At 36.5% G+C, this 19366-nt stretch overlaps 1 protein-coding gene across 1 annotated transcript in view; it reads left to right on the top strand.

The window, feature by feature from the left end:
- The first annotated feature begins 471 nt into the window (after positions 1–471).
- Positions 472–19366, top strand: part of LOC110634260 (allantoate deiminase 2) — a 39804-nt gene continuing 20909 nt past the window's right edge. The window contains exons 1-8 of the mRNA XM_021783204.2: positions 472–849; positions 1069–1166; positions 1740–1843; positions 1916–2000; positions 2126–2242; positions 3115–3224; positions 3306–3411; positions 3552–3638. Of these exons, the coding sequence (XP_021638896.2) occupies positions 732–849; positions 1069–1166; positions 1740–1843; positions 1916–2000; positions 2126–2242; positions 3115–3224; positions 3306–3411; positions 3552–3638 (825 nt within the window). The 5' untranslated portion in view covers positions 472–731. The remainder of the gene's footprint in view (positions 850–1068; positions 1167–1739; positions 1844–1915; positions 2001–2125; positions 2243–3114; positions 3225–3305; positions 3412–3551; positions 3639–19366) is intronic.

The raw sequence follows: 19366 nt of genomic DNA, 5'->3' as shown, positions 1-19366 counted from the left end.
TAGAGCACATTAAATTAGAAGATAGAAAGAAAAAAAGAGATAGACCTAAATTGATTTGGAGGAGAGTAGTACAATATGATCTAAAAATATTACACATTTCTAAGGATTTAACCCAGTCAACTCTAAATTTTTGAGATACAGACTTAGTTGAGTTGAATTATAATACTTGATATGTTTTTTAACAGGTCAAGACAAAGTGTGATTATTGACTCTTTTATTTAGAAATCTAAACTTGAATTTACATCACAAATTTCTTTTATCGTTCAAATTAAAAAAAAAAAATTACTATTGGAAAATTACTTTACTATGTACAAATCATCTTACATAAATTTTCTGTTCTCTATTTTTTTTTCTATTATGAATGTTTATCAATAAATTGCTAAATTTTCTTTTAATAAAAAAGTGGATGATTGGGATACGCAATTAGCGAGCCGCAAGCTATGTTGAATATTCTGGAGCCAACAAGGCAAACCACTTTTCGAGGTTCACGCACTATCTTCTCCTCAGTCACGTGCATGCGAATTGCATGCCACGTTGGACCCCAATGCATCATCTGGGTCCATATCAAACGCTTGGCTGCCACACACATTCTACAAAGCCCCGAAGCAAGCAGCCTAAGCCTAGGTTGTGGTGGTGGGGAAGGCTGCTTCGGTCAGCAGTGGTGGCTGGCGGTGGCTGCGCTTTAGCTTCCCAAAACGATTGGTTTTTTTGGCAAGCTATCGCCGCTGGCCATGGCTGTTCCTTTTGCAAAATCACATTTTTTGTGGAGTTTTCTGTCGATTTTCTTACATATTTTGGCTGTTTTTCTGTTATTATTAACTACTTATGTCTCTGCTCATACCTTCTCTGGTGCGTTTAATCTTCTTTCTTACTTTTGTTCTGTATCCTGGCTGGCTTTATTTTTTTGTTTGTTTGTTTATTCTTGATGTGGGTTTGGTAGCAAGAAGTATTTATTGTTTATTATTTTTAATAATAATAATAATAATAATATTTTTTTTCTGTTATTGTTTTTGTGATGATGATTTATGATGGCGATTGTTGAATTTTGAATATTGTGAAAATAATAAGATATTGGAAGTGAAGATGTTGATAGTAGTAGAAGGAATGATTTGTATTCCGAAATCTTGAGAGATGAGGCTTTGGCAAGGCTCAATGAGCTTGGAAAGGTACTATTCGAGCTTTCTCCACTCTCTTTAATTTATATGATTAAAACTTCTTTTCTGCGTTTCACTTAGGCAGGCTACTGTTTGGTTTGCTCTGGAAATGAGAATGAAATGCAACTTTTGGCTTGTTTAGTGGGAGGAATTCAAAATTTATTTTATGATCTTGATATGAATTTTATCTAGTTATTTTTAAAATAAAGATGGAATAGGATTCCTGGGCTTTAGACATTCAATTCTATTCTCATTCAATCTCCAAGGCGATTCAATTATGCCCTTAATGAAATAGCTATAATAGGTATTCATTATTGTTTTAAGTACTTATTTTTCTAAGCCTGAAGTACAAGCTTGCGTTCATTGTTGAGGCCATCAAGCAGCAAGGTTTGAAGGAATTGCAATAACTGTTAGTAATATGGATCATCATTAGCATATATGTCCCATCCATCCACTTGTTCTTAAATTTACTTTATTACAAAACCCTTATGCTCATAATTTAATTTCAAGTTACAATGATTCCTGTGGAAGTCGCAGTTTGGTCTTCTTGAGCGTCAATAAGAATATGATTGCCTGTATCAACAGGTGAGTGATGCTGATGGGTATCTTGAAAGGACATTCATGAGTGCAGCTTCTCTGAGGGCTGGAAATCTTATTCGTTGTTGGATGGAGGATGCTGGTTTGACAACGTTAGCATTCTTCCTTTTCGTACTGTGAACAAGATTTCTGAAAAGCTTGACTGATGCGTATACACTTTCCAGGTGGTTTGACCACATGGGCAATTTACATGGTCGTTTTGAAGGAATGAATCGAAGTGCTGAGACTTTATTGATTGGTTCTCATTTGGTGATATTCCTATTGTATTTTCCTCTTGCAAATTTTTAATATTTTTTTGCCTTTCTATTTTCATAGTAGGCAAAAAGCATGTGGTGTATCAGTACTAAGAATTGAGTGTTTTGTTTCCTTAATAGGATACTGTTGTTGACGCTGGGATATTTGATGGGTCATTGGGCATAATCTCAGCATTGTCTGCCTTAAAGGTGTTGAAAAGCAATGGAATGCTGGCAAAATTAAAACGGCCTGTTGAGGTCAGTGAAGTATCTGCTTCTGCTATTATTTTTTTTTTTAAAATGTTGCTCAAGTTTTAATCTCCATGATCACAACAGTGTTTTTTCATTTAAACAACATATTACTTGCTGTTTGTTTCTAGAATTTTTGTAGTTTGTCTTACTGTCTCATTTGGATAGGCTATTGACTGATTGATTTTTCATGAAATTGATAATTTTGGTCTTATTGTCTCATTTGGACAGGATATTGACAGATTGATTGTCATGAATTGACAATTTTATGTGATAATATAATCTTCTAAGATGGTATTGATAATCAAATTCTATTTGTGCTAACCAAAAATTAAATGAATAATAAACTTCACCCACGCTTGCGAAAGTGAATCTTGAATGAATAAAATATGTTTCTACCTGCTTTTTCTTTTTTAAAGAAATGTCTTCTATTAATACAAGGTAAAAGACAATGAACAGATTATTCTCGACTGGGCTGGAAGGATGGTGGAGCTACTGCAATCTCAGTTCTCTATGAGCGAAGCTTGTAAGAGCCAGGTCAATAGTAAAAAATAATTAAAAAAATGCTATAGAATAAGCTAGATCTGATTGGATGAATGGGGAATGAAATATATAAATGATTTTCATATCTCAGTTTAATTTCCCTATGATGTGCAGGTAGAACATGTTTATTTTTCTGTTTCATCTTATTCAAATAAAACAGCAACAGGCACTAGAATCATTATTGTTTCCTAATGTTTTAGTTCTTAATGCAATATTCACTATGCAAGACCAAAAAACCCTTTCAAAAAGTTTATTTGAATGTCTTTGAGCTGTTTCCATGCAACAACATTTCTCATTGATATCATGATGTCTTGTGGCTTATATCCTGAACCTTGCAGGTTATTGCATTTAGCGACGAGGAGGGAGTGAGGTTTCAGTCTACTTTCTTGGGCAGTGCTGCTATAGCTGGAATTTTACCGGTCTCAGCATTGCAGATATCTGATAAGAGGTTTCCTTGAGTAAACTATCCCCTCATTTTTGTTCTTTCCTGTATTTGTTGTGGTTATATTGATGTGTAATCCTTGTTCAGTGGTGTAACAGTGCAAGACAGTCTGAAGGAGAACTCTTTAGGAATTACTGAAGAAAGTCTATTGCAACTCAAATATGATTCAAAGTCTGTTTGGGGTTATGTTGAGGTATATCAGTGTACACTGATTCTTGTTGGCAACAATATTATTATTATTTATTTTTTAAAATTCTGATTAGCCAGTTCAGTTTGGTTATACTGCTTAGTTATTTTAGCTTTATTTAGGTCCTGTATTTCCCAATGCTGCAGGTTCATATTGAACAAGGACCTCTACTAGAATGGGTTGGTTTTCCTCTAGGTGTGGTTAAAGGCATAGCTGGACAGACACGGCTAAAGGTATCTGATGTATTTTCAGCATACACATCAAAATTTCAACCAATTTATTCCCTCAGACAAGGAAGAGTTTTGATGTGAAATTTTATTTTGTAGCATCTGACTCTAGAATTTGCAAAAACTTCTGAACAAGGAAAACGTAATATCTGAAACGGCTGAAGGCTAGAAAATTTAAAATTACCCTTGTATTAGATATCAGCATGAGATCAATCTCTATTGCAGAGACTGCAGCAGAATCCGAGAACAAAAGAATTATGAGATGAGAAGAAAGAAAGAGTAGATGAGAATAGAATATAATCTTTGAGAGAGAAAAGTATATTTTGTTATTGATTCAATCAGAAGAATGAATTGATACAAGCAATACACCTATCTATAACAGAGTAGCTTATCAGCTACTAACTAATGCAGTTATGATAACTGCACACTAACAATCAGATGTGTTAACTGCTACTTTCAACAATATTTCCCTTGAAAATCCCTCCTTATCCAACATCCCTTACTACTTATTCTTCCTCCTCTTCGTATAGTATGTTACAATACCCTCCCCAAGAGAATCTTCTTGTCCCCTAGAAGATTGAAATTCAGGAAATTGAGCCAGGATGAAAGACTGGTCCTACCAAGTGGCTTCCTCTGCTGGTAGGTTGATCTACTTAATGAGTCCTTGAAGAATCATCTGAGAATCCCTGGAAATGACTCTTTGTCTTTAGCACTTTTTCAGGAGCAACTATAATAGTGCCATCATGCAGAACTGGTGAAGTCTGCACAACTGTTGCACCCTCACCCACTTTCTTTTCTAAAAGGGAAACATAAAAAACAGGGTGAATAGATGCTGAAACCTGCCTATAAGGCTGAGGCTTGAGATATACCCAATCACCTACTTGAAATGCCCTTTCTATCTTTTCTTATCTCCATCCTGTTCTAAGCCGTTAACAAATTCCCCGTAATCAATGGTGACATGTGCTGCCTTTCCTTCACAAATCTGATATAGCCCCAACTGAAGTGGATTCACAAGGCAAAAAGGTCAGAGGAGCAGGCTTATACTCATACAAGGCTTCAAATGGAGACATCTTCAAAGCACTGTGGTGGGTAGTATTATACCACCATTCTGCTAGAGACAAACACTTCCACCAAGAAAGTGGCTGTTGAAAACATAAACACCTCAAGTACCCCTCCACACTTCAAGTACCCCTCCAAACTTTGATTCAACCTTTCTGACTGCCCATCAGATTGGGGGTGGTAAGCTAAACTAAAGGCTAGTTGAGTACTTGTCATTTTAAAAAGTTCCTTCCAAAAGAGACTAGTGAACACATTGTCTTTATCATCAATTATAAGCACAGGACAGCCTTGGAGCTTGAAAATATTATCTAGAAACAGTTTAGCAACATCTTTAGCTGTAAAAGGGTGTTGCAATGCCATGAAGTGAGCATACTTGGTGAATTACCAAAATAGTGTCCTTTAGGTAATTGCTTTATAAAGTCCATTGTGACATGTGGCCAAGCTTGAGATGGGATGGGAAGAGGTTGTAAAAGACCTGGTGAAGCACAAGTCTCACTTTTGCACCTTGCACAAATATCACAGCATTTGATCCTGCATTATTGCTTTTAATATATTAGGCTAGACAAAATGCCTGCTGAGTCTCATGTAAGTAGCATAATGCCAGAGTGACCCCCGAACTGTGAACTGTGATAGAGATTTAACAGATGCTCTCTTAGATGTCTTCTACTTCCCGCATACAATTTGTCTTTGTGAAATAGTAGACCATTTTTGAGGGAAACCCAGGATGTGCGTTGCTATCAATGGACAGATGAGTAATATAATCCAATGCTTGTTTGTCCTCAACCTAACTTTGAATGAGCTGATTCATCCAAGTGGGCTGTAAAAAAGAATGCAGAAGTAATAGCCAACATTCATCATCAACAAGTCTCCTAGACATGGCATCTGCAACTTTATCAACTCCCCTTTAGTACAGTATTTTATATTGCAGCCCTAACAACTTTGAAACTCCTCTCAGTTGCAAATTAGTGTGCAATCTCTATTCCAAGAGATGCTTAATACTTTCATGGTCTGTCTTTATAAAGAAAGGCCCCTACTCCAAATAATGTCTCCATTTAGAGACAGCAAATGTAATTGCTAACAATTACCTTTCATATACTGATAAGGCTTTAGTTCTTGGGCCAAAAGCCCTGGAAATAGAGGCTATAGGATGCCCATCTTATTGGAACGCAACCCCCATACCTATGCCACTAGCATTTGTCTCCACCACAAAGGGCTTTGAAAAGTTGGGCAATGCCAACACTGGAGCTTGAGACATGGCCTCCCTAAGCGGCTCAAAAGCTTTTTGTGCCTTATCATCCTATTGAAAAGCATCTTTCTTAAGCATATCAATTAAAGGTTTACTGATAATACGCTAATAATGCACAAACTTCCTATGGTATCCTGTCAAACCCAGAAAACTCCTTAAATACTTAACATATTTTGGAGTGGGCTAAGAAACCATTGCTTGAACCTTGGTAGGTCCAGCAGCAACACCCTTGCCAGAAATTATGTGCCCAAGGTAGTCAATTTTAGCTTGCCAAAAGAGCATTTGCTCAATTTAACATAAAGCTGCTGCTATAACACTTTAAAAACTTCCATCATATGCCTTAAATGCTCCTCCCAAGATGAGCTATGGATCAGAATGTCATTAAAAAAGACCAATACATCAATACAAACTTTCTTAAGAAAAGCTGAAAAATATGGTTCATAAGGCCTTGAAAAGTTGCAGGTGCATTGGTTAGCGCAAATGGCATTATAGTAAGCTCATAGTGTCTATGGTGTGTCCTTAAAGTAGTTTTATGGACTTCTCCAAGATTCATCCTTGTTTGATAACATGCTTTCAAGTCAATCTTAGAAAAGATTAAGGCCTCATGAAGCTCATCTTAAAGATCATCTATTATGGGTATTGGAAATTTATCCTTGATGGTGAGATCATTCAATTTTCTATAATCAATATAGAATCTTCAGGACCCATCTTTCTTCTTAACTAGCATTATTGGAGAGGAATAAGAATTGTTACTTGGCCGTATGGTGCCATGATCTAGCATTTCCTCCAAAAGTTTTTCAATCTCAGCCTTCTGGAAATGTGGGTACCTATAAGGCCTTACATTCACAGGCTGAGCAGAAGAAACCAGTGGAATGAGTGAGGCAGACCCTTTGCATCCTAAAAAACACACTGGTATTTAGTCAACAAAAGTTGCAAATTAGAAGGATAAGTAACAACAAATGAAACACCATCCATAGTAGCATGGTGAGGATGATTGTACTGCAATTGGGATAACTAAATGCAAAACAATGGAGTTTGGAAGTTCCCACAAAACTTAGTAGTCGACTGCTCCTCATGCACACAATGCAACAACTTAGAATGAAGGTCTGCATCAGTAATTCCCTTTAAAATCACCTTAACATCTCCATTTTGAAAAGTGACGGTTGAAGTATGGAAATTAAATAAGACAGGGTTGAAGGTTTTCATCCAATCCATACCCAATATCATATCTAAACTGCCTTTCTCTAGTATTCTGAAATCAAAATAGAAGGAATAATGGTGAATTTCCAATTAAAAGCAAGACAAGTGTTGATGCTAAAAGTTTTCCTTCCATTAGCTATTGCTACATCAAACGGGGCCATATCTACCAAAGGAAGCTTCATTCCTTGGCTATCTTAGCATTTAGGAAACTATGAGTGCTCCCACTATCCATAACAATCAACAACTCCATATTTTTATGCTGCCCCCTCATTTTAATAGTATTTGACCCCTGTTTGCCTTTAATGGCATGCACTGACAAGGTCATTTCCTCCATGGGACTAGGATTATCTCCTTCAGACACTTCATGCCGCACTTCCTCTCCATCATCTACTTGCTTGCAATTGAAACAGAACTCCATCACTCTCAGATGCTTGCATAGCCATAACAGACTTCTGCTGTTTACATTGATGACCGGGGAAGTATTTCTCCCCACATTTAAAACATGGCCTTGGTTGTGTGATGGTATTGGTACTGTTATTAACAACAATATTTGTTTTGGGTGCAGGTTAAGTGACAGAAACTTGACTGGATGCAGATGAAGATTTCTTATTAGTCACTGGTAGTTTATGATTAGAATTTGGATCTGAATTGTGTGGTTTGGGTGTATAGGAATTGGTGAAGTGAGTCCTGGCAGATCCGTAAGAAAAAGGTGCTGAAGAAGTGGAAGATGCAGATCTGAAATTGCTTGAATAAGGTCTAAGGTTGGTGTTAATTTTCTTACTACTATTCAAGAATTGTTCTTGGATTCTAGTAGTCTTAAAGACTTGAGAAAGTGTAGAGGGCTTCATCATTCTAACCACAGGCATAATGTCATCCCTTAGTCCCCCAATAAACACAGACAGAAAATATGCTCCTCCCAAATTAGGCATAGCTCTTTCTAGCCTAGTTCTGATATCTTTAAACTTATCTTGATACTCCTCAATTGTCCCATCTTATCTCATTATCATAAATTCCTCAATCACATCTTCTAGTCCATCCTCCCCAAGTGAACACAATTCCCTCTCAAAATCCTCTCAAGAATGGGATCCAACTCCTTTAACCCAATTATCCATTAGAAACAAACTAGCAATTCCTACCATTTGATCCTTAGGTATTCCATAAACCTCAAAGTACTTGATATATTTCCTAATCCAAGCCCTAAGTTCTTTCTCATCAATAGTAACAAGCTGGACTTTAGGTAACTTTTTAGGCCTATCTTCAGTTTTTAATATTGATCTAGCACTATTAGACTCCTTCTGTGACTGATTCCCATTTTCCCTAGGTATTGGTAAAATTCCCCTACCTCCGAAAGAAGCAACAAGCGGTACTCGCTTCCTCATTTTCTACAGAACTGATTCCCTTGCCTTTATCTACCAAATTAGCCCCAATCACGGCTCACATCTACTCTAATATCACATTTCTAGTTTCCTCTGCACTCTGTCTAATTTCTCCATCACATTTTCATTATCTTTTTTTGCAACTGCTTGCATAACCCTAATTTGATCCTCCAACTCAGTTATTCTTTGCTGCATTAGCCAAAACCTGAATAACTACTCCAGATCTGGTCATCTTGACAATTTCTGAATCCACAATTGGAAGATCAGTTCCTCTTGCAACCTTCGCAGTTACCAGATCTACGATTGGAATATTTCCTCTTGCAACCTTGGTAATTACCAAATCTACAATTGGAAGATCAATCCCTCTTGTAACCTAGTTCTGATACCAAAATGTTAGATATCAGCCTGAGATCAATCTCTATTGTAGAGTTTGCAACAGAATAAGAGAACAGAAGAATTATGAGATGAGAAGAAAGAAAGACTAGATGAGAGGAGACTAGAATCATTGAGAGAGAAAAGTATATCTTGTTATTGATTCAATCAGAAGAATGAGTTGATACAAGCAATACACCTATTTATGACCGAGTAGCTTATCAGCTGCTAACTAATGCAGCTAGGATAATGTCACATCCCGACTTAGCGGGCCCCAGCTCAAGCCCCTCTCTGGGTGGCCATCCTAGAGGCCGGCGACTCAGAGGCCAGTCTCGCTCTGGTGGAGTTCAATCGCCGCAGAGCTAGGATTCGAACCCTTATCACCACGGTTTGTAGCCTCTTACCAATTGCCCCGCACCAATTGGTAAGAGGCTAAGCAAACCCGAGAGGAGATAAGGGTTCGAATCCTAGCACAGCAGGACGAAGCGATTCAACACCACCAGAGCTGACAGAACCGATTTGAGTTGCATCGCCGGCCTCTAGAGGGGTACGCCGGCAAGATGGCCACCCATAGAGGGGCTTGAGCTGGGGCCCACTAAGCCGGGGTGTGACAGATAACTACTCCCTAACAATCAGATATGCTAACTGCTACTTTCAACAATATTTCTCTCCACAATCCCTCCTTATCCAACATCCCTAAGTACTTATTCTTCTTCCTTCTCCTATAGTATGTTACACCTTATTGGCTAATTGTGAAAATCTACATACTTAGAAAATGCATCTTTCTATTTTTTCCCAAGGATAGTCTTTTTTAAAAACTCTCAATTTGAAGTCCTCGTGAGAAAAAAAAAATTATTCATGCCTGTTCTCAGGTTAAAAATATTAGTACATGAACTATTTATTTGGGTATAGTTGAATCATGGTTTCTAGATAATGCATCGACAAATTGCATCAGCTGGGGCATGGTATTGAAGACCAGAAAGACCCATGTTTCCCCATTTCCCCTTCTATTGTTCTAGTCATGAACCTAGGAGAGACTTAGAATGATGTAGCCTAGCCAACTAGATATTGGGGGAGAGTGAATTTTGAACTTAACAAAGAAAGAATAAATATTTAGTATCCATATTTTGTAACAAAAAATAAACACTGCATGTTTATATTGAGTCATTTAAAAAAAGGAATAACTTAGGATTAATATGATTGTTAATTTAGCTTAGGATTTACATTTTTGGATATTGATGTGGAATTGGTTTCAACCAGAGCTAAATGGCATAAAAAGATCCATATAGCCTTTTTACATACTGACAAGGCAGGGTTAGTAGCAGCTGCTTCTTCTCGATAATTATCACACCTTACCCTTCTGTAAGGTATAACATGATCCCGTAGTATAACTAACGAATTATCGAACTTCACCTACAGATAACTCATTAAATATACTACAAGGATTTTAAAATAATTCTAATACATTTGAGAGTTTTAAGCGATCATAAAATAGTGGTTAAAGTGTCCTTTTAAAATAGATGTTATAATTTTTTTTTCCATATTTTTAAAATGTTGTGGAAAGCCAATCAATATATTATTTCTCTGTATATTCTGTATTCTGTATTCCTATTTAGGATTTCTTCCTAATTAGTAGAACACAATTATAGAAATTAATTATATATATACCCATGTACAGATTAATTGAACTTAAGGAGAATCATCTATTTCTACATGGTATCAGAGTAAGTCATCTATCTAGGGTGACTATTTGTTCTTACCACCCAGTTCAGGAGAGACCTTGACCGCCGACCGGCTGTCCCCTTTGATCCAGTCGTCGGAATCCAAGCACGTGAGGCTCACGCGCCCAACTCAGGTTCTCGCCGTTTCTTCACTCATCGGCACGTGGAGGCGCGTCTGTTGGCCGTTTTGACTTCCATCAGCATCGTCAGCGTCGCCTCAACCCTCTCATTTCACCACTGTGTTCTGTTGCCTGATCCAGTACACCATTAAAGGACTTCTAAGGTTTCGCTCTTAGATCCTATTTCGATTATTTGCTTGATTTGTGATTTTGGGTTATTTTGCGGCTATAAGCACTTTGGATTAGTTTTTCGGTTAGTTTTTTTTGTCTCAATAAATAGCAGACAATAAGAATGTTATTTCTGATGTGATTCCGGTGATGACTAAGATCACGGAACACAAACTTAATGGTTTGAATTACTTGGAGTGGAGTAAGACTATTAGGGTTTATTTGCATAGCATTGATAAGGATGATTACCTTACTAAAGACCCACCTACTGATGATACACGGCAAACTTGGCTAAGGGAGGATGCTCGGTTGTTTTTGCAGCTTCGAAATTCGACTCACATTGAGATAATTAGTTTTATTAATCACTGTGAATTTGTTAAGAAATTTATGGATTACTTAGATTTTCTGTATTCTGGTAAAGGGAATATCTTCCATATTTATGATGTTTGTAAGGCATTCTACCTTGCTGAGAAAGAGGATAAATCTCTCACGGCTTATTTTATAGATTTTAAACGGGTATATGAGGAACTTAATGTATTGTTGGCTTTTAGTTCTGATGTGAAAGTTCAAAGACGCCTAACGGAGCAATCGGTCATTATGAGTTTTCTTGTAGGCCTTCCTTCAGAGTATGAGACTGCTAAATCTCATATTCTCTCCAGTTCTGAGATCTCCTCTTTGCATGAAACGTTCACACGAGTCCTTCGTACAGAGAGTACTCAATCTTCACAGTCTGCCAGTAGTGCTTTTATTAGCCATAATCCAAATGGACAACAGGGTAATAGAAGAGGAAGTAGAGGAGGAATTACAGGCAACAGAGGTAATCAGCGTAATGGGGAGGCTAGTTCTAATTAGGACTCAAGAGGAGTCATTTGTTATTATTGCCATGAGCCTGGCCATACAAAATATAATTTTCTGCAACTTCAGAGGAAAAATCATAGGGTGTGACGAAATTTTTACGCTGGTTGTCACCTACCGCAACCCTCCTCCTTTATTCGGGCTTGGGACGGGCTAAGCGAAACTACTTAGGCGGAGGAAGGCCAAACTGGTGATAGGGAAGGAGTTAGTTTGAATGGAGTGATACTGCCCCAAAGTAATTACTTTAAATATTTAGGCTCAGTCCTTCAAGTAGATGGGGGATGTGAGGAGGATGTTAGTCATAGGATTAAAGCCGGATGGTTGAAGTGGAGATGTGCCACGGGAGTTTTATGTGATCGTAAGATTTCCAATAAATTGAAAGGAAAATTTTACCGTACAGCCATACGACCGGCTATGTTATATGGTAGTGAGTGTTGGGCACTGAAAGAGTCGTATGCATCTAAGATAAGAGTTGCAGAGATGAGAATGTTAAGGTAGATGAGTGGCCATACGTGACTAGATAAAGTTCGTAATGAGAGTATTAGAGAAAAGGTAGGAGTGGTGCCAATTGAAGATAAGTTGAGAGAAGGGAGATTGAGGTGGTTTGGTCATGTGAAGCGTAGACATACGGAGGCTCCAGTTAGACAAGTAGAGCTCATTAGGTTAGAGGATAGAAAGAAAAAAAAGGGGTAGACCTAAATTGACTTGGAGGAGAGTAGTACAACATGACCTAGAAGCATTACACATTTCTGACGATTTAACCCAAAATCGTTCAAAGTGGAGAAAGCGAATCCATATAGTCGACCCCAATTTTTTGGGATAAAGGCTTAGTTGAGTTGAGTTGAGAGGAAAAATCAACGATCACAGATGGCAAATATGGCAGCAGATGATTCTACAGTATCTTCCTCTGAGAAAATTGGTTTGGTATCTGCAGAGAACTTTGCACAGTTTTCCTAGTATCAGGCATCTCTAAAGCCTACCAGTTCCCCTGTTACTGCGATCGCTGAGTCTGGTAAATTCACTACATGCCTTGTGCTTCTTCGTCCAAATGGGTTATTGATTCTGGTGCAACAGATCACATGACAGTTAATTCTAGTCTTCTATCTACTTTTCAGTCTAATCTCACTTCCTCTACTGTTACTTTAGCTGATGGTTTTACTTCTTGTGTCATGGGTTCTGGAACTGCGAACTCGACTTCGTCAATTTCTTTATCATCTGTTTTGTGTTTATCAAAATTCTCTTTTAATCTACTTTCTGTTAGTAAACTTACTCGTACATTAAATTGTTATGTTTCCTTTTTTCCTGACCAGTGTTTGTTTCAGGATCATATGACGAAGCAGATTATTAATAGAGGACGTGAGTCAGGTGGTCTCTACATTCTGGAAAATCATGTACCGCGGTCGCTTGTTTGCTCCAGTACCTTAACACCTCTTGAAGCTCATTGTAGGTTGGGCCATCCTTCTTTGTCTACCATAAAGAAGTTGTGTCCTCAGTTTTTGTCTTTATCAGTACTAGAATGTGAGTCGTGTCAGTTTACAAAACATCGTCATTTGCCTTCTGTGTCTAGAGTCAATAAACGGGCTTATCCCCTTTTGAGTTAGTTCATTCTGATGTTTGGGGTCCTTATTCTGCTGCTTCTAAAACTGAAATTTCGTTATTTTGTTACTTCTGTTGATGATTACTCTCGTGTTATCTGGGTATATTTAATGAAGAATTGTTCTGAGTTGTTTTCTATCTTTTATGCCTTTTGTAATGAAATCAAAACTCAATTTAATATTTCTGTGCGCATATTAAGAAGTGACAATGTCAAAAAATACTTTTCAGTACAATTTCAGTTTTATATGACACAAAATGACATTCTTCATCAGTCTTCCTGTGTTGATACCCCATCCCAAAATGGAGTGGTCGAAAGAAAAAATCGGCATCTTCTTGAGGTAACTCGTGCTCTTCTTTTTTATATGAAAGTTTCTAAACACTTTTGGGCGGATGTAGTTTCTAGGGCATGTTTTTTGATCAATCGTATGCCGTTTTCTGTCCTTAATGGGGATATTCCTTATACTACTTTATTTCCTACAAAATCTTTGTTTGTTGTTGAACTCCGTATTTTTGGTTGTACCTATTTTGTGCGTGATGTTCGTCAACAGGTTACTAAATTGGATTCGAAGTCTCTCAAATGTGTCTTCCTTGGGTACTCTCGGCTCCAAAAAGGGTATCGCTATCTCTCCTAATCTTAATCGTTATCTTGTTACTGCAGATGTCACATTTTTTTAGTCAATTCCATTCTTTCCTCAATCATCTGCGTATGAGAGTCAAGGGGAGGAGGATAATCTTTTAATATATGCTGTCCAACCAATGTTTAGTCCTCTCCCACAGCATGTTCCTTCTATATCCAGACCTACTTGACCTCCCGTTGTTCATGTTTATTCCAGGAGATGGAGATTCTTGACTCAGATCCTCCACCAGCTACTTCGTTGGGAGATCCTGTACCTCATACTGATCATGATTCTAATATAGACTTACCAATTGCTCTTCGTAAAGGTAAACGTTTATGCACTTACCCTATCTTTTATTTTGTTTCTTATAATCAATTGTCTTCTTATTCTCAGTGTTTTGCTACTTCTTTAGACTCTGTTCCTATCCCTAATACTGTTGGTGAGGCACTGTCTCATCCTTGCTGGTATGCTGATATGAAAGAGGAAATGGAGGTTTTAGATGCTAATGGTACATGGGAACTGTTGCCTTTGCCCATTGGTAAGAAAGCGATTAGTTGCAAATGAGTATTTACAGTAAAGGTAAATCCTGATGGTTCTGTGACTAGGTTAAAAGCACGCCTTGTGGCAAAAGGATATGCTCAGACATATGGGATTGATTATTCTGACACTTTTTCTCCTATAGCTAAACTTACTTATGTTTGCTTGTTTATCTCTTTAGCAGCTATATATGATTGGCCTCTGCACCAATTAGATATCAAGAATGCTTTCCTTCATCGTGATCTTCAGGAGGAGGTGTATATGGAGCAACCGCCTGGGTTTGTTGCTCAGGGGGAGTTGGGTAAAGTTTGTAGGCTTCGAAAGTCTATTTACGGCTTGAAACAAAGTCGTAGGGCATAGTTTGGGAGATTCAGTGAAGCAGTACAGGAATTTGGTATGCAAAAGAGTAAGTGTGATAACTCAGTATTTTATAGGTAATCTGAGGCTGGTCTAATTCTCCTGGTAGTCTATGTAGATGACATTGTCATCACTGGGAGTGACTCTGCAGGTATTTCATCTCTTAAAACCTTCCTTAAAACCCAGTTTCAGACCAAAGACTTGGGATTGTTAAAGTATTTCTTGGGTATTGAAGTTATGAGAAGTAAGAAGGGTATTTTCTTGTCTCAAAGAAAATATATCTTCGATCTATTGACAGAGATAGGAAAATTAAGTGCTAAGCCTTGCAGTGTACCAATGACTCCAAATTTACAACTGTTAGCAGGGGATAGTGAGTTGTTTGAAGATCCAGAGAGATACAGGAGATTGGTAGGAAAATTGAACTACCTTACAATTACTCGTCCTGACATTGCTTATGCCGTTAGTGTGGTAAGTCAGTTTATGTTTTTCCCAACTGTTGCTCATTGAGAAGCCTTGGGACAAATCTTGTATTATCTGAAGGGCGCTCCAGGAAGAGGTTTGTTATATGGTAATCATGGGCATTTGAATGTTGAATATTTTTTAAATGCCGACTAGGCTGGATCTAAGGTTGACAGGAGGTCAACTACTGGATATTGCGTTTTTGTTGGAGGAAATTTGGTGTCTTGGAGAACCAAGAAGCAGAGTTTAGTTTCTCGATCTAGTATTGAATCGGAATACAGAGCCATGGCACAATCAATATGTGAGGTAATGTGGATACTTCAATTACTAGATGAGACAGGTTTTAAGACCTCTCTGCCTACGAAATTGTGTTGTGATAATCAAACTGCTCTTCATATTGCTTCTAATCCGGTGTTTCATGAGTGGACCAAACATATTGAGATTGATTGTCACTTTGTTTGTGAAAAGATTCAACAACAGATCATCTCAACAGGACACATCAAAACTGGAGAGCAGTTAGGAAATATTTTCACAAAAGTTTTGAATGGAGCTAGGATTGACTACATTTGTAACAAGTTGGGCATAATTAACATCTATGCTCCAACTTGAGGGGGAGTGTTATGAAAAGTCAATTACTATATTATTTCTCAGTATATTCTGTATTCTGTATTCCTATTTAGGATTTCTTATTTAGGATTTCTTCCTAATTGGTAGAACACAATTATAGGAATCAATTGTATATATATACCAATGTACAAATTAATTGAAATTAAGGATAATCATCTCTTTCTACATAAAATTTTACAAAAATTTTGACAGAATAACGGCTATAAATATAAGAAAACAGTTCTTCAATTCACCTGAAAAAGCAATTTGCAATAATATCCAAATCCAATTGAACATTTTCAACATTTCACAATTCATTTTCCATTTTCATTTCAAAGAAATTAACACATAGATACAAAAGTAAAATTTCAATATTTATAACTCAAATATTAGAAGAGACTTTTTATACAACTGCTCAATATTCATGATTACATACATATATGTAACTGTAATTACATCAAAAAGGAAAATACAATGGGTATTTTTAATATACCCGAAAATGAAACCACAAAATGCTTCAATTTACTACTCACTCAGTCTTCTATGCAGACAAAAGGAAAATACAATGGGTATTTTTAATATACCCAAAAATGAAACCACAAAATGCTTCAATTTACTGCTCACTTAGTCTTCTATGTAGACTTTTCCTTACTCCTACCTGCGACAACATAACAATTTATTGCTGAGTATTGTACTTAGTGGTGCACAACCATAATTTAATACTTGAGATAAACACAAATTACTAAAATTGTAATAAGAGTTCTCTATATTAATCTATTTATAAATCATTATCTAACATTCATATGTTCAAAAATATTTTATCAAAATAATTTTAAATGCTAGTGTTGCCATAATTCACACAATTTAGGTCACGACACAAAATTTTCAATCAATACCGTGTTGTACATCACATCAAAGCAATTTACAACCTTACCAACCGAAATTAATGTGGGAGGTGGCTTGCTAGCTATATGAGCACTCATCCGAACTCAGCCTCAACTGGCAAGCCAGAGAGGGAGGAAATATAATCAAACTCAACTCCATAAATGGAGGAGGAACACAATAAAATTTTTCATGACAAGTGTGGTTTCAAAAATCAATTCAAACTATTTCATTCAAATATTTCATTACAAATCACTAATAATATTTCATCCAAAATTTTCACTTATAGAGTAGGCAACACACTATTTCTCAAATTAATTTCTCAATGCCACAACAATAAAAACTCATTCACACATTTATTGAAATCAATTTCCAAATGAAAAACAAATAATTAAAATTAGTTGTGCACAAACCTCTTTATCTTCTTCTTACTTAGTTCAACTTCTCCTTGTCCTTTGAGATTTCTTTATCCACTGAAAATATATAATAGAGATGTCTTAATACTTAATTCAATTACCACTAATAGCTAATTAATTAAATGCCCAATGAATGACTAAGTTACTTGAGCAATTTCAAAGAGTTTGGATTCTGGACTGATTTATGCCCTGACTTTTGAACCCAATTTGAACTTATAGTTCTAGTCATAATTTAGTGAGGTATTCTTTATGAAAATTGTACCTCTATGTTTTAGTTTTATTTCTCAATTTGAATAACTCCATTTCGAGTTTTGTAGTAAAAATTATGGTTTATTTACCATTCGGGTATCAAGTGATAAATCTGACCAGGTGCAGGAATTTCCAGAATTGGATTCCTAACTTGTCCTAGCAATTTTTCTAAGTTACATTTGGTTTTGGGTTCTGGTCAAAACATTAAAGTTATAGTTCTAGGTTTTATAAAGGTTTTGGTTTTTGAATCACTGCATTTGCAGTTTTATGGACCAAGTTATGGTATTTTTGCCAAAACTGGTCGGATTGCCATTTGTCCAGGATTTCTAGGTCAAATTTGGTTCTGGTAGAATTGTTGACCAAACTTGTTATAACAAATTGATTGGGTTAGAGTCAGAATTTGGGCTCATGGTCCGCATAAGAAATGTTCTACTATGTCTAAGCTTTCCAAAGGTTCAAAAATCAGGTCATTTGGAGCTTTCTACAATGAGTTATGCCTAATTGACCAAACACTGTTCATTTGGTCATTTCAGCCCAGGTCCGGGACACTAATTCCGGATTTAAGCAATTTTTAGACCAACTTATGATCATTTTTGGGCAATTTTTCTTTATGAATAATGTGACTTTAGGTCTTAAGTTTCATCTCCAATTGGCCTCACACCAATTGGAGTTGTGTAACTCTAATTATGGTCATTCAAACACACTGGACTCAAAAGGTCCAGAATTCAGCAGTTCAACAACCATTATTTTTCTCAATTTCATTCATCAATTCTCATTTCTAAACACACTAAATGACCATAATTAAGTATTATAAACATCAATTGGTCAATATTTTGCCAAAATCCTAGTTCTCAACAAAACCCTAATTCTCTTGTTCACAATTTCATACACATATGCAATTTCCATACAATTCACCACTCAAATCATGTTCACATCATCATTTAAGTAAGATTACATATTTAATTCCCTTAAATCACCTCAAACTATGCTCCCCCCATGGCTGGCAGAAGTTTTAATCCCTCCATGCATGTATGTTATCTTTAATTTCTTATCTCAATTCTTCAAAATTAAACTTAATTTCAAGAAAGGAAGTGAAAAGAAAACTAGATGGTTCACTTACCTCTTATGGAGTTCTCCCAATCTTCCAAACCTTCAAGCTTCTTCTACTTTCTTTACTTCTAATCTTCAAATCAAGGTTTAATTTGAGATTTTCTACTAATTTGGTGGGAGTTTTATAAAGGGAAGTGGAGAAACTTAAGCTTAGGTGAAAATGGAAGAAATTTGAGAGAATGTGAGAGAGAGAGAGAGAGAGAGAGAGAGAGAGAGAGAGAGAGAGCTGGCTGAATTTTTGAAGAAGATAATTTGTTTCTTTTTTTAATTTGTCTTTATTTATGTATAATTATCCCAAATTTATAAAATTTAAAATTATAAATTTAATTAGGTCATGCTTAGGTAATGCTTATGTCATAAAGCATTAAAATTAAGATTTTTCGTTTTTCATTTTTTTTCTCCACGTATCTCTATATTTTTAGTTATTTTTCATTATTTTAATCTCATACGTTTAAATGGACACTTAGGTCAAAAATCACCTCTAGGGGTGAATTGACCAAAATACCTCTCATCGATTTAATCCATCTTTCTAATAGTGCTTGCTAACTCTTTGAGTGTTGATTTACTTATTTGATTTTGTTCTCTTTTCTTTTCTATGGTTTTCTAGTTTCCAATAGTTTCGCAATTATCCCTTGACCTAGGGTTTCATGGGGTCTCACACAAATTTAGGGTAGCAACTGAGCTCGTAGTCGCTTCCCTGGTCGGTCACCCATCGCCAGAACCTCAGCTCATTTAACCGATTATGCTTGATTTATCTTATTTCAATTTCACTTTCATGTGATTTCTATT

This window comes from Hevea brasiliensis, chromosome 11, assembly GCF_030052815.1.
Source record: "Hevea brasiliensis isolate MT/VB/25A 57/8 chromosome 11, ASM3005281v1, whole genome shotgun sequence".
Classification (NCBI taxonomy): domain Eukaryota; kingdom Viridiplantae; phylum Streptophyta; class Magnoliopsida; order Malpighiales; family Euphorbiaceae; genus Hevea; species Hevea brasiliensis.
Note: the sequence above shows the minus strand (reverse complement) of the source record. Positions and strands in the feature narration are given on the sequence as shown.